The sequence below is a fragment of the Dromiciops gliroides genome, chromosome 3, assembly GCF_019393635.1.
Source record: "Dromiciops gliroides isolate mDroGli1 chromosome 3, mDroGli1.pri, whole genome shotgun sequence".
Taxonomy (NCBI): domain Eukaryota; kingdom Metazoa; phylum Chordata; class Mammalia; order Microbiotheria; family Microbiotheriidae; genus Dromiciops; species Dromiciops gliroides.
The window spans coordinates 83,196,725-83,213,177 of record NC_057863.1 but is presented as its reverse complement, the minus strand read 5'-3'; the positions used below and the strand labels follow the sequence as shown (position 1 = coordinate 83,213,177).

At 40.6% G+C, this 16,453-nt stretch overlaps 1 protein-coding gene across 3 annotated transcripts in view; it reads left to right on the top strand.

Annotated features, from left to right (window-relative positions):
* The first annotated feature begins 3,584 nt into the window (after positions 1–3,584).
* The window catches only part of ADAM23 (ADAM metallopeptidase domain 23), a 242,989-nt gene continuing 230,120 nt past the window's right edge, over positions 3,585–16,453 (top strand). The window contains exons 1-2 of one of the 3 annotated variants that reach the window (XM_043991921.1): positions 3,585–4,404; positions 5,565–5,788. In XM_043991921.1, the coding sequence (XP_043847856.1) occupies positions 4,179–4,404; positions 5,565–5,788 (450 nt within the window). In that variant the 5' untranslated portion in view covers positions 3,585–4,178. The remainder of the gene's footprint in view (positions 4,405–5,564; positions 5,789–16,453) is intronic. The other 2 variants (XM_043991922.1, XM_043991920.1) reach the window with 2 other exon arrangements.

Here is a 16,453-nt window from a genome sequence, read left to right as displayed (position 1 = left end):
CTGTTTGGGGCCAAACAAAGCTGTCCAAAAGTTCCAAGCTATGTTCAGAACCAGACCCAAACTTCTGAACATGACCATCACAGCTCTCCATCAGTGAACTTCCACTTCACCTATCTGCTATTATCCCTGCAATGCCTTACAGTCTAAGAGTCTATGTATGTTTCATCCTAGTCAAAGTTTCTTTATTGTTGAGTTTCATTCCTCTCTTTCTCTCTCCTGGCTCAGAATCATTGTTTAGCTTGTGTCAAAGCAGGGAGGAGCAGACTAGGGAAAGGACATTGGAATTGATGCTGGGGTTCCAGCTTTGCCACTGGATGACTCTGGGTAAGTCATTGCATAGGAGGTCCTTCCCTTCAAATACACTTCTTTAAACATTGTAATTATCTGCAAATATTTATGCTATTTTGATTAGAATGAGTAATATTAGCAATTGCTCATATATCACTTTGGGTTTTGCAAACTGCTTTACAAATATTATATCATTTGATCCTCACAGTAACCCTGGAAGGTAGGTGCTATTATTATTTCCATTTTATAGAGGCAGACAGAGTGATTTGACCAGTGTTACTCAGCTAAGCAAGTGTCTAAGGCATGATATGAACTCATGTCTTCCTGATTCCAAGTCCAGTGCTCTATGGTGGTATAGTGGTACTGCCTAGTTGCCTTCCTCAGCCAGATTATACATTCCCTCAGGTCAGATCACTATCCACATCCCTCCCTTCCCCCAACCTATAATTCCATGTTTCTTAAAATGTGTTTATCATATGACATTTTATATCTAGGCCACATATGGAGTTTATCTTTGTATAAGATCTGAGGTATTGGTTTAAAATCTAATTTCTTTCATATTGCTAATTTTCTCAGTAGTTTTTGTCAAACAGTAAGTCCTTATCCCAGTAGAAAGGTAGTCCTTTCTATTCTATAAGTATTTTTTTTTTTAGTTTTTTTTGTGAGGCAATTGGGGTTAAGTGACTTGCCCAGGGTCACACAGCTAGTAAGTGTTAAGTGTCTGAGGCCAGATTTGAACTCAGGTCCTCCTGAATCCAGGGCCGGTGCTCTATCCACTGTGCCACCTAGCACTTGCTGGTTGACAGGTTTATTTCTTTGACCCTTCCTGAGGTAGGTCTGGGGCAGTTGGGTGGCCCAGTAGTTAGAGTGTTTGGTCTAGAATCAGGAAGTCTTATCTTCCTGAGTTCAAATCTGGACTCAGACACTTATTAGCTGTGTGACCCTGGGCAAGTCACTTAACCCTGTTTGTCTCAGTTTTCTCATCTGAAAAATGAGTTGGATAAAGAAATGACAAACCACTCCAGTGTCTGCTAAGAAAATCCCAAATGAAGAGTTGGACATGACTGAGAAACAACTGAAAAACAACCAAGTATTTGATAAACACAAACACCCCAGCTACTGGGATAAGGACTTACTATTTGACAAAAACTTCTGAGAAAATTAGACAGCAATATGAAAGATAACTCTTAGGGAGTGGGGGAAATCTGTAAAAGTTTGTTGTGTTAAAACAAACACATATAATTTTGAGCTGTCAATTACCTTTAACATGATGTAGTCCAATCCTCTCATTTTACAGAGAAAGAAACTGAGACCCACTTAGATTAAATGACTTGATCAAGGTGACATAAGCCCAATCTAAATCTAATTAGTGCTCTTTGCACTACATCATAAAATAAGGTGTATGGTCCTATTGGTAAGGCCATTACTGCTATTGGTGGTGGTACCAGCCAATAAGGAAAGAGTTCAAGAGGAAGTGAAGTTTGCTTTGAGCTTTAAAAGATGGAGAGGAATTCAATAAGTGAAAGGGAGCAGGGAAAGGGAGGACATTCCAGGTGTAGAAACAGTATTAGCAAAGGCCTGCACGTTGGGTGCCACTCAGAAAAACAGAGAAAACAAGATAAGCACTTTCTACAGAAGCGAAGATACAGACATTGTTTTCTCTTTTGCTCCGTGCCACCTCATACAACTCTTGGTTTCCTTCGAGCACATAGCTGGTGCTTAATAAATACTTGTTGATTAATTAATTTAAGGAAAGACTTGGATGTCATTTCCTACCCGCAGTCTTTCCTGATCCCTTAGTGCTTTCTTTCTTCAAATTAGTTTGTTGTTTCATTGTCTGTTTACACGTTATGTTTCTCTAGTACAGTGTAAGTTCCCTGACCCCAAGGGCTGTTTCCCATTTTTGTCTTTGAACACCCAGCACCCACCACATAGTAGCCTTAGGTGCTAATTCATTGCTTGTTGTGGTTTTTGGTCAAGTTGCCTCCTTTGCAAAGCGGAGCCAGTAACGTTTTCTCCCATTCTGGGGGGATGTGATGAAGATGAGAGAAATAATATCTGCAACAATGTCCTGAGATTTGTGGAAGGAAAATGCCATTAGCCCTATTTTGAAGTGGCCAGATGTTGTCAACCACCCAAACCGGGAGTCTAGCATTATTTGACACTTCCTATTACCCTGAGAATATCCTTCCTTTCTCCTTTAGCCTCATAAACTCGATCTCCGATTTTGGAGCGTGGGCACCTCTGAACAGATGCTCCCCTGGGTGTCGTCGACTAGCAGCTGCAGTCCACAATCAGGAAAAGGAACGTACCTCTGAGCAGCACGATTTCCTAAGGTAGCTGCCACACTCTCCTATTTTTAATCTTTGGAGTTCTCCCCAGGACACACTTGGATGTTTTGTTTTGTTTTGTTTTTTTCCTTTTAGAAATCGCTCCTCCCTAGAGTTGGCCTCCAATCACAGTTTCTAAACTTTTGAGCCATGCCCCTGCAGCCTGCGAAGGGCCCGAGAGGTCCCGAGCGCAGCCCGCGCCCCTGGTAGGGGTGGGGGAGCCGAGGGGGGAAGGCTCGGGCACGCCAGGCCAGGACGGACTTCCCGTGCTTCCTTTCTCAACTCCAGGGATTCCTGCGCAGAAAGGCGGCACGCGGCGCGGCCGGCTTGGCACCACTCGCCCACTCCTGCCTGCAATAGGCAAACGTGATTTCCCCACGTTTTCTCCGCTCTACCTCTCCCCCCCCCCCATCCCCCATCATGCCCGCCACCGTTGGGCGGCTGAAGAGAAACACTATTTTTACATTTCCAGCTGCGAGGAAAGAGGGCACGAGGAGGGGAGTTTGGGGAAAGGAAACGGAGGTAGTCAAAGGGAAAATGCTCAGGACTAAGTCTCCCGAGGCGGGGGTGGGGGTGGGGGGGTGGGAGGTTGAGGTTATTCCCATGCTTTTGTGGAAATGGTTAATTTTCAAAAGATCATCCTCTATCCTAGAGTGTTACCACTTTCTTGCGTTTTCCCCCGGGTCCCTTTCTTCTCTTTTTGCTCCCTAAAACATCCATGTTCCCCCGCCCATTGTGTGTGTGTGTGTGTGTGTGTGTGTGTGTGTGTGTGTGTGTGTGTTGGGGGGGATTTGCCACCATCTACTTCTGAGGCTGGCATCGGGATGCTGCATCACTCTGCTGTGTTTCTACCCCACCTCCCCACCCCCCATAAGGAGGCATGCGCAGTGTGACCTATGCCAGGCAACAGCAGCATCAGCACCAGAGTGAGGGGGCCCCCAACCAGTGCGCTCTGACGGCACGGGAGCTCACTCTGCCGCTCTAGGCGGAGGACCAGGGAGGCGCGCGCGCGTTCCCAGTCCCCTCACCCCCTCTTCTAGGCGCGCCCCTACCTGGGAGGGCCCGCCGGCGCGCGCGCGTCCTCAGCACCAGCCGCAGCGGCGGCGGCGGCGGCGGCGGCGGCAGCAGCAGCATCAAAAGCAGCCAAAGCAGTGGAGGCAGAGGCTGCAGACCCCATCACCGGTCCAAGCAGCAGCATCCGCGGTGCGGCGCGGGAGCCCGACCGCGGGGAAGCGGCTGCTGAAGCTCGTGCAGGTGCGCGCAGAGGCGTGTAGCTCCTCTACCCCGCCTCTGGAGAATCAGCCCCTCGAGAGGGGCACAGAGAAGAAGGGAGGGGGCGCCGCCCAGCCGGAGTGGACCCGGTACCGAGCCCGCCTGGTGCCCCTTCTCAACCTCGGCGACCACAGCAACGGCGACTCGCCTCCGGGGGCACCATGCAGGAAGAGCCCGTGTGATCCGTCCGCAACCTCCCCGCCCTGTGGGTGCAGAGGCGCCCCGCAGCCCGAGCCCGAGCCCGGAGCTCCCGGCTGACAGCAGAGCGGCGCCCTGGAGCTATGAGCCATGAAGCCGCCTGGCATCAGCGCCCTGCGGCAGCCCTCCCCAGGCTGCAGCCTGATCGCCTCCTCCTCCTCCTCCTCTTCCTTCGGCACCACCACTTCTTTCCCTTCTTGCTGGCAGCCGCCTCCCTTGCTGCTGCACACCCTCTGCCGCCTCCGCCTTCTCCTTCTTCTGCAGCTGCTCTCCGGTTCCTTCTGGTCCCAGCCCTGGGGGGCTGCTGCAGCCAGCGGTGGGTATGGCACTGAGTGCCCTTCGCGTTGCCATCTCGGCATAGCCCTGCAGAGAAAACCGAAGGACATGCGGATAGGTGCATTCAGGACACAGCGCAGCATCTATCCCTTCTCGGTTCTCTTCCTAATCCTCTCATTCTTAAAATCCATCCCAATCCCATTTACTTTTAAAAACCCATTTCAGTTCTCTTCATTTTGAACCTTTCTTGTTACCCTTAGTACCGTTGAAAGAGACTTCAGTGTCTCGATTCCCTTCAGAAAAAATATTTCCAACTTGGAGAAGGGGAAACTGGTGGATTAAAAAAAAATCAGTGAAAGAGCAAGTAACTTCATGCCTTTCAGAACATAAATGCGAATGTATGGGAACTAATAATGCTACTTTAAAGAGGTTGTCTCCCCAATTCCCTTCAGATTTTATTTATAGTGCTGTTGGAGTTTGGGTGGACACTTTGGGACTATGGCTAATTGTGTTTGTTTTATTTTCTAAAAATGGTATTAGTTTGAATAATAAGTAAGGTAACTTTGTTCAACAAAATGATAGCTGAAAAATAGTTGAAAGAGGAAACCAGGTCTTGGTAGGAAAAAAAATAGCAGGCAGCCCACATCTTTGTCCCTCTGAGGATAGTTTTCTGTAGTCTTAAAGTTAAAAGAATGTCAAATTATTCATTCTTTAAAGGGAATCAATAACATTTTCTATACATGAACTCAGCATTCAACTTCTTTTAGAAGTCTCAGCTTTCAGACTATATGCAGAATGTTTTGAGTTGTGTATAACTTAGGTGGGTGGTTGGGGGTGGGGGTGACAGTCAGAGCTCTGATGAATGTCCTTAATGGATAAAGAATTATTATTCTCCATCAAGCCAATCCTTCCTATTCTACTTCTCTTCCTCCCCCTCCCCCATCATAGGTAGAAAGGCTTGGCAGCATTTCTATCATACACCATGAAATACAGATTAAAGCCTTATTGAGTGGTATTACTGAATGCACTATTAACTACATTACCCAGACCAAATGCATGCTAACTTTGGTTTATTATGTTTCCTATATGTTGTCTGATAAAGAGAAAACTTTGACTGACTCTTTTACAAAGCAGGATGCAATTTCATGACCTTGTATTTATTGTTGGTGTATGTGTGTGTGTTTTCCTTCCTCTTCTCAGCTTCATATTGGAATGAAACTGCAAAAGAGGCAGCCGGGGTTCTGGCAGATGAAGAGAATGCATTTCAACAGAATAGCAGTAGGCGCAATAATAACAGTTACAGTAATGCAGTGCAGAAGGAAATCACCCTGCCTTCAAGACTGGTATATTATATCAATCAAGATTCTGAGAGCCCTTACCATGTCCTGGATACTAAGGCAAGACACCAGCAAAAACATAACAAGGTAAGGGGATTCCACATGCAAAAGCAAATCATTAATAGCAGTCACAAAAAGCATTTTTCTAAAATGAAGTTTTCTGCAGTAATCTGAGTTCACCTAATTTATTACACCATTTTTATTAATTGGGAAAGAGTTCATCCCAAAGAGGAGGAAATAGAGGGAATTAATCTGGGAAATATTAGGGAGTGTTTGTGCTCTTCTGAATAAAAATGGAAATTAGAGTGTACTCAGAGCCTTTTAGGTTTAACATCTGAAACATGACCCATGCATCAAGAAGTTGGTTTCTTAGAATTCAGTTTGATGACTGAGTTGTGTGTAAAGGAATGTGTGCCTAAATTGTGCTTTATTCATGTAAATATTTTACATATCCCAGTAGCTTAAAAGGTAGAACATGCCCTAAAACTGATTTTAGCCCACAAGTACACATATAAACACACAAACACACAACTGTTTAAAGAAGCTGCTTGATAGTCTTTCTACCATTCTTTATTTTAAAATTGAATGTTAATCCTCAAACAGCTGAAAAAATATTTTAATATTCATTTCTGTACTAATTGATCAGCAGGAAGCAAATTATTATAAAAAACATTTTCGGGGAAATGATAATGAATAGAATCCATTGACTTACACTCAGTAAGAGCCCCAGCGTGTTTAGTGCAACACTCTAATCTTATCTGCATTGACTGAGTAGTTGTTGAATTTAGTTTAGAGTGCTCCTGATTAAAAAAAAATCTCTGTGAATCATTCATAGAACTAGAGGACTATTTGGCATCCAAACAATGAAAGGAATTTTATCCCTTTCAAAATACTTCCCATTAAATAAAAGATTTTTGGAAGTAAACCCCTTGAGGGCAGGGAATTTATGTATTTTTGTGTCTTCCCTAGTTATTCAGCATATGGTAGGTGCTGTTTGTGGAATGATGAAATAAATGAAAGAACACACACACACATATGCAAAGAGAAATCTATGTCTCTTTATTGGGCCAGAAAATGGAGACATTCTTTTGTTTTTTGTTTTTGTTTTGTTTTTTGTGGGGCAACGGGGGTTAAGTGACTTGCCCAGGGTCACACAGCTAGTAAGTGTCAAGTGTCTGAGACCAGATTTGAACTCAGGTACTCCTAAATCCAGAGCCAGTGCTTTATCCACTGTACCACCTACCTGTCCCGACATTCTTTTTATTAAAGATTATTTTTATGACTGTATCCCTGTTTGGTTAAGTGTAACAGCATTCTTCTTGGACTTCTTGGACAATATTTTCTCAATGGTTCACAGTATATGTTGTTCTTATAAATCACCTACAATATAGGTAAATGATCACAGTCTAGCGAGTCCCATTTTATAGATAGGGAAATGAAAAAAAGAGCTCAGGACCTCTTTCAAGGGTTTTAAAAACATGAGTGAAAGAACCTGCCAAAGAATGCCTGCTTCTTTGTATCCTTGCTCTCCAACATGCTAATTTTTCAGTGATTATTAAGTAACATTGTCAGAGTCAACTGGGTATAATAATATTTACAGGAATAGTTTTTTACTTATATAGGTACTTTGTACTCATTTTCACTATTAGCTAGATGTGTCTATTGCCCCTGTTTACTATATGCTGTACCAGGTAACCTCTCTAACTCATTTTTCAATTTGATCCATGTTATTTGGTTTACTTTTCAAATTATGGCTATCCATTAATCTTACTGATAAGAGGAAGAGGTGATGTTTTTAAGGAATACACATCCCAGTTTTTCTTTAAAAAACTTCACTAGTTCTATTTTAAGGAGTTTTTAATTGGTGAGATTCTCTGTGATAAACGGCCAGTTCTCAAAGCTCAGGGAAATAAATGTCTAGGAGTCCTCTTGAGTTGAGCATTGGTCTCATAAAAAGAGTTTAGTTGAATACTTTTATGATCTGGTATTGGAGGGTGGGATTAACATCTAGTCCTAGAAGAGTATGACCTCATAAAAGGGGATCTAGGTTCCCTTTTTATCACTCTCTTTGATCATTTAACACTTCAGTGTTCCAAGAACAAATCGCTTAAGGCTTAGGTTTTGACTCATATGTAGAGCCCTTCCCCAATTTTTTTTTGGGGGGAATTAAAATGTATTCTGTGTACAATATAAATCATGTATGGGACAGTTATTTATTTCCTACACACAAAACAAATGGTAATGAATACAAAAAACCTCTCCTATTTCTGATTGACGTAACTCAAAATGGGATTCAGTAATTTAACTTATAGCTACTATTATACGCTCTTAAGAGGTTGATAGCTCAACCTCATCAGAACAAAAAGCAGTTTGCAGAATTGGCAATTAGGCATGTTACAGTTCATCTTGACTCCGTATTTTCCAAACAGCTTTGGGTCCATGATTTCTGATAAAATAATCCAGGCCTGGGTCAATCCTCTTGGTAGTGGCCATCTTCTCCAAGAGTATTCGAGTAATCACCAGAGATAGCTCCCCTTACCACTAGTCAGCTCCGACCCTATGGTCTCTGGATCTTTCAAATTCACAAGGATGTCCATACTTGGACACATCCTTCTCTGAATAGATACTCATTTACTTAAGATCAGGCGAACACACACACGCACACGTACACGCACACATTGTAGCCCAACCCAGACTCAGGTTTGGATATGTTCTTTAGATGTCATGTGTTCACAACTTTAGTGGAACATAATGGAAGTTTGGGAAACGCTTCCTCCCTCCTGTTTTCAAGTAAGGGCTAGAAAAAAACAATTAAATTATTTGTAGTTGGGAGGAAGAGGGAACTGAGAGTAGGGTCACTCTCTTTTAAGTTTCCACTGAGTCATCAGTTCTAGCTCATTGGCCAATGAGGGGGCATCATTAGAGCATGAACCATTGGTAAATCACTCATGTCTAGAAGCAGTCCCCAAATTTCCTATGTAGTCTCAAGGAAGGGCATTGTCAAATATTCTCTCATTACAGGGATAGGATTTGACCTCTCTAAACCTACTTAATAGATATTTTATTGTCTAAACCTATTTAATGGGTATTTGTGTCTAAACCTATATAATAGTAAGCTGTGTTATTGGACTCCTTTCATATTTTGTTTGCTGTTAATGGTGAGGAGCACACACCATCAAGAACTGATCATATTTTATTAGATTGACTCTATGAATTGTTGAGCAAATAAAGTTTCTTCATGGAAAAGTCACACTATCAGAAACTCTAAAATTACTCCCCCCTCCAGGACTTTAGTTAGGAAATGCTTTTCAAATCCCCCTCCTCCCAAACCTGGAGAGTATGCCCTGTATTAAACTACTAGAAAAAAAGATTCACTTTGCTTTCTGATTTTTTTCCTTTCTTCTCTTTCTAAATCAGGATGGAAGGATCTGTCTTAGGCTGAACGAAAAAGATTGGCCTCTTTAATGAAAAGGAGAAGTATTTATCAATAGGGAGGCTAAATAGAAATCTTCAGAAATAAAAAAGTAAAGAATTTAATCTTCATTTGAAGACATGTACCATTTGTACCTTTCCTATCCTTCCCCCATTTTGTTGCTCTCAAGTACCTGCTAAGGAGTGCCATGAAAATGCTGACTCACTGTACAACTGGTGGATAGCCATGTTATGTGATGGTAAGGAGAGGAGATCTCTGGTGTAGGTAGTGAGACAGGACTTTTCATGCAGCTCTTAGAAAACTTCATGGAGATTCTTGGTAGACCATGACTGCATCAAAAATGGTATAGCTGTTTAACCAGCTGTTTTCTATGAGACATTAAAAATAGACAATTTTCTTTGAAGCCAGGGATTGTTTGATTAAAAAAATAATATCCCTAGTGCCTAGTGCAGTGCCTGACATGAAGAAGGTGCTTATTCAGTGCTTATTGATTACTGAGTTGACTATCCAGATTAAATAGCATGTATTCCATTTTTTTCCAGATAACCATATGATTTTTCTTTTTAAAAGTGTGTTTCATTGCCATTTTACAGCTCAGCAGATATGTTTTTTTTTCGAGATCTGCCTGAATTCCATGATCTGTTCATAGTCAATTTCACATTTTGGTGCTTTAGTGCATCCTCCCCTTTCCCTGTCCCTCATTTTTCCTGCCTTTTTCCTTCCCCATACAACTGTCTTAGGAGAGGATTAAAAAAAACTTGATCTCTGATGGCAAAATCAAATTTTGCTCTATTTTCAGGGTTTAACTTGCTATTCTATAGGGACTTTAACATCCAAATTTAAGGTTATTACCATTCACTATTCATTTTGTTAGCATTTAATGTAATATTATTAAGTATATTATACAATTTTAGCTGTCTTTTAAATCATGCCATGAGATAGATTAGGTTAACATTTTACATATGGGATTGCAGTGGGGATAGAGAAAAGAGTAGAATCAGAGACTTTTGAAAAGTTAAATAAACTTTTCTCTTCCTCTCTCCTGAAATGCAACTGTCTTGTGTCATAATAATGTTTCAGGGCTCCATTTTCTGTTAGGTGACTTTAGGTGATAGTGAGTTAATTAGTTAAACAATGTAGACTAACCAAGCTGCAGAGGAGCAGATATGTGTTGGAAGAGAGATTCCTGCAGCAGAATTTGAAACTCAGATTATCCCTTCTATAATATATCCCTTATATCCCATATTGGCCTTTCAGAGGCCTTCATTTCCTGCTACTATTTTATTTTTTAATTTTTTGTTGGGGCAATGAGGGTTTAATGACTTGCCCAGGGTCACACAGCTAGTGAGTGTCAAGTGTCTGAGGCCGGATTTGAACTCAGGTCCTCCTGAATCCCAGGGCCGATACTTTATCCACTGTGCCACCTAGCTGCTCCCATTTCCTACAACCCCTAAGGTACTTCTGTTTTGTGATTCTGTTACTTACCCTTTCAATTCACCAGACTGCCACCCACTTGGGGAGGCTTACCTTGGTTTTCCTTTCCCACTCTGCAGCTGAAAAATGTTCTCTCCCTCTTTGAATTTTCTTAAGTGTACCTTGTCTGGATTTCTCCTTTGCCCCCATCACATTTTCCTTTATATTAATACATATTTATAATCATGTCGAATCCACTCTTTGGTTGAATATAAGCTTCTTAAGGGCATAGACTATGACATTAAAACAAACAAATAAACTAAAAAACCTCCAAACTCCTTTGCATCTTAAGTGTCTAGTACAGTGCCTAGCATAGAGTGGTGCAGAGTATTGAATTGAATCTAGCTGAAATTGCCTTCTCCTTGCAGAAGGCCTGCAAGGGCTTAGAAGGGATCTAATATATGAATTGCCTCTTCTATAATATCCCTGACTGGTCATCCAGCTTTTGATTGAATATTCCCATCCAGCAGAACTCGCTGCCTCACGAAACTGCTTATTCTATTTTTAGACAGCTTGAACTGTGAGGGAATTTTCTCTTGTGTTGAGCCCAAATCTGCTTCCTTTAATAAAAGGAAGGACTTTTAGATTTTATTTTTAATCCTTAATTTTTTTTTGGTCAGGACCTGTGATATCAATAGTTTGGGGAACACCTTGAGAGGAATTCCCCCTTTACCCATGTGGTTCTGAACTTCCTCTTCTATTTACAATCTTACAGAGTTAAAATAGCCTGGTACATTGAAAGGTTAAGTAATGGAATCATAAAATGGAGGGACCCTAGAGGTTATGTAATCTAACTCCAATTTTACAGATAAGGAAATTGAGGATTATAAGAGGAAAAGGACTTGCCCATAGTTCTTATGCAGAGCTGTTCTTCATTCTCAGATATGATTAGTTTTTAGTTTTCCATCTCTGCCATCTGTGTGTAGGCATAGCTGAAGAGGCCGGCTTGTGAATGACAGTCTTTTTCATGTTACATTCACGAAAAGACTTTGCTTGGATTTAAAGATATAGCTATATACTTTGAAAAGCCCAATGATGTTGGTTGTACTGCAAAGGATCATGGATAGAGAGAAGAAATGGACCTTAGAGGTCATCTAGTCAAGCGCTCTTATTTTACAGATGAAGAAAATGCAGCCCAGAGATAATAAATGAGATGACCAGGATAAAACATGGTTAAGGAGTAGAAGAACCGAAGGCTGTGATTCTGAATCCAAGACTCTTTTTATTGGACTACAATTCCAAAAGGAAGGCTTCTATTTCGAAAAGAGTATCATATTTCTTATTACCAAAAGTTAGCTTGCCTTAAGTTGCACTATTGATATGTTGTACCATTGAAAGTCACATGTTGGTGTCTTTGGATAGGGTCTTTTTCCCCAAATAGTTTATTTTTTCCTCAATTACATGTAAAATACTATTTATTTATTTATTTATTTGGTGAGGCTATTGGGGTTGTGACTTGCCCAGGGTCACACAGGTAGTAAGTGTCAAGTATCTGAAGTTGGATTTGAACTCAGGTCCTCCTGAATCCCGGGCCAGTGCTCTATCCACTACGCCACCTCGCTGCCCCACATGTAAAATACTTTTAACATTTGTTTTTTAAAATTTTGAGTTCTAAATTATTTCCCTCTATCTTCCTCCCTCATTGAGAAGGCAAATAATTTGATATAGGTTATACATGTGCAGTCATGCAAAAGATATTTGCATATTAGTCATGTTGTGAAAGAAAACAGACAAAAAACCAAGAAAAGTAAAATATAGTAAGTATGCTATGGTCTGCATTCAGACTTCATCAGTTCTTTCTTTGGAGGTGGATGGCATTTTTTTAATCATAAATCCTTCCAAATTGTTTTAGAGCATCGTATTGCCAAGAATTAGTTAAGTCATTCATTGTCGATCATTGTATAATATTGCTGTTACTGTGTATAATGTTCTCTTAGTTGTGTTAACTTTGTATCAGTTTATATAAATCTTTCCAGGTTTTTCTGAAAGCATTCTGCTCATCATTTCTTATAGCATAATAGTATTCCATCACAATCATATGTCACAATTTGTTCAGCCATTCCCCAATTGATGGGCATCCCCATTTCCAATTTTTTGCCACTACAAAAAGAGGTGCTATAAATATTTTTGTATATATGGGTCCTTTTCCTTTTTTTAAAAAAATCTCTTTGGGATACAGATCTAGTAAAGCTATTGCTGGATCAAAGGGTATGCATAGTTTTGTAGCCTTTGGGGGCACATTTCCAAATTGCTCTCCAGAATGGTTGGATCAGTTCACAACTGGAGAGTGTCTTCTGTCCATTCTGCTTGTGACTGCCCCATACCAGCTCAGCATTCAGCAGCTAGTCTGGTGGGCTTTTGTCATCTAATCTCTCAAGATAATAGGCCAGATATGTAGAGTTAAAGGACAAGTGACTCATCAAAGGTGACCCTGAAGATTTTCTTTCTCAGTAGTCAGAGGCATATTGGAATTTTTTAGAGAGATGGGTAAGTTAGGCATAGTGGAGGGAAGATCTTCCTTTCTATTTCTCTTTTCCCATTAATGACATCACCATTTCCCCAGTTACTCAGGCTTAAAAATTTGGAGTTATTTTTGACTCTCCTTCCCTCCTTCATCTACTATATCTCATTAGTAATCATGTTATGTCATTTATTCAAAATGTTTCTGCATTCATCCCTTCTTCTTCATTCTCGCTGCCATCATTTGTTCAACACCCTTATCACCCTCTTGTATGAATTACTGCAGTAGTCTTCTAATTGATTTCCTTGCTTCCTAACTCTTCTCTCTTCACTTCACCATAAGTGTTTACATAAATTCCTCCCTTTTTGTGATATGCTCCCCTCCCCCACATTGCTAAAACTCTCCAGTGCATGGAGGATAAAGCAGAGACTCCCTTAGCTTGGCATAAGTACTTACTGAAAGAATGAGGGAATATGACTCACTCTAAAGAATAGCTGGCCATCACCCTTTGGACAATATCCCTTCATATATTTGGTCATTAAGTCCCTTTTCAGCCTTCTCCCAGGCTAAATTATCTCAAAGAGTTCTTTCAATGCCAGTGGGTCATTTTGTGTGGCTGGTTCTATTCATGCCTGCCTAGCCCATAAGGGTAGTTTTTGAAAATAGTTTTATGATAAATGACAAGAACCTTGCCTTATCTCTTAATAGTGTTTTTCTTAGACTCGAATAAAGTTCAATTTTGGAGACTCTATATTTTAAAGTGTTCTGCAGCATCTACTTTAAAGAATTGAGTTTTTGCAAATGAAAATATTTTTCACCTTTGTTGGAAGAATGGGTGTCATCATAGGGCCTTAGTCCCACAGGATTTTCCATTGACACTGATAAAAGGAACCTAAGCCTCCAAAAGATTATCTTACTTTTCGTTGTACTTGGTAGCCCTCATGTATCAGTTAATTGTAATTTTTATTAAGACTTTTAATTGGTAGCTATTGTAAAATGGGTAGATCTAGTTGTCACATTTTACTCAGCCCAATGAGAGGTTAAAATTGTCTTTTTCTTTCACTGTATTAGATGACTAAGTTAGATGAAGTCTTCCTTTATCGTGATAAAAACCACGATTGTTACTATATATATAAAGTGGGAGGGTGTTATGATTTGGCTGGGACTATACCCAAATTTGAGGTATAACAAGGTGCTTTATAATCAAGTTTATTTTAATGCACACTCACTTTGTAAGGAGTAAATGTTGTCAATTTCTTTGTGATAGATTAATAGCTCAGAGTTTGGACTTTTCATCATTTTATGAAAGATAACAAATTGTTATGATAAAAATGTATTATACCTGCATTAAAAGAGTCAATCTCTGAACTATTGATTAAGCCTACTCCTTCTAGAGAAGGTAAAATTTAGAAATTAAAAAAATTATCATGTACTTAATTCTTTTGGATTATTAGCAGCTGTAGGAATGTGAATATTGAATTTGTCACTTGGTCTTCACAGTTTAGCCAGACTTTAGCTCTGATATATTCATAGCCTTTATGTAGTTAAATCTTTGGATCATAGAATTTAGAGATAGAAGGGGCTTGAGAGAGTATTTAGTTCAGTTTGTTTTACAGATAAAGGAAATGATATCCAGAGAGGATAAATGCTAGCTTCAGTTTGTTTTAGGAAGGTGGAAAGCTGAGATTTGAACCCAGGTCCTCTGATGCCAAATCTAGCATGCTAGACCAATGGTGTCAAACTCAACTGAGGTCTGCAAATTGACTTTGAAACCCACAAATTAACATTATGTTGCATTGTATTTTTATTTATTTTGTTAAACTTTTCCCAATGACATTTTTTTTTAAGTGAGGCAATTGGGGTTAAGTGACTTGCCCAGGGTCACACAGCTAGTAAGTGTTAAGTGTCTGAGGCTGGATTTGAACTCAGGTACTCCTGACTCCAGGGCCGGTGCTCTATCCACTGCGCCACCTAGCTGCCCCCCCAATGACATTTTAATCTAGTTTGGGTGTTATTCTTTTGACAGCTCTGCTCTTATGCTTTATGATGTTCTATACTGGGATTGTCTGCTTTGGGGATTTTCCAAATTAAAGTTTTAATAATAAATTGACATGGTGTTAGCAATGTGTGTGAGGCTAGAGCAGGGCTTCTTAACCTGAAGTCTCTGATCTTATTTTTTTAAATTAATAACTGCATTTCAATATAGTTTGCTTCCTTTGTATTCATATGTATTTTGCACAAGCATCATATATAGCATATGTAATCATAAGTATTTTGTACAAACAATCTATATATTAGATAAATAGGAGATCATTAAGAAAGGGAAGGCCATATAATTAATAGAAAAAGGCTTCTTGGAGAAGGTAGGTTTTCATTTGGTACTTCAAGGGAGCCAGGGAAGCCAGGAATCAAAGATGAAGAGGAAGGGGGCAGCTAGGTGGTGTAGTGGATAAAGCACTGGCCCTGGATTCAGGAGGACCTCAGTTCAAATCTGACCTCAGACACTTGACACTTACTAGCTGTGTGACCCTGGGCAAGTCAACTTAACCGCAGTTGCTTCAAAAAAAAAAAAAAGAGGAAAAGGAAAAGAGAGCATTCCAGGCATGGGGGATAGCAAATGCCTGCAGCCAAGGGATAGGGGAGAAGTGGGATTGATGTGCTAGCCCTAATGGCATTGCCTCAATGACCACCCAACAAGGGTTAGTTCAGGTGGATAACAGGTAAGAGAAACAATTATAGGAACAGAAGATGTGTATGTAAATAACTCAGCAAGAGTGACCCTTTTAGGTAAATTTGACAGCCCTCCCCTCCCCTCCTTTGTTAGCTCCAATTGGAGTTCATTATAGCTTCCCTAGTCATTTTGGGGTATCAAAGGGAAGAGTTACCAGGCTTATTTGGTCAGTGTGAATTGGTCTAAAAGATTTAGGCCTGACCTTTGTAACTGATCAAATGCAGGAAGACTTCATCATTGAGGAAACTATGGTGGGCTGTGCTTAATTGGCCGGTACCATTAATGGAGCAAAGCCTGGGAAACTATCAGCATTTCAAGGCTGAATTCCTGGTGATTTTTTTGTATACATAAAGAGAAGGAAGGGACACTTCAATGTTAATGCTGGGATTAAGGCAGTGTACTTGGCTGTTAATTGAATATATTAATGAGTTTCCTCAGCTGCAAGCTATTTTAAGCTGGGAGGAGGCAGTGCTGATGGAGATTTTTAGAAGGGATTAAAAGATCATTTTAGGGATTGGTTAGTTGGACACATGGGACCTTAGGATTTATCAGGGCTAATGGAACTGACAGACTAGTTGATTGGAAGAACAAAGGGGTGGGGGTCAAATTTTTGGCAGAAATCAGAATGCAGGCAGGGAAAGAGGGAAAGGAACT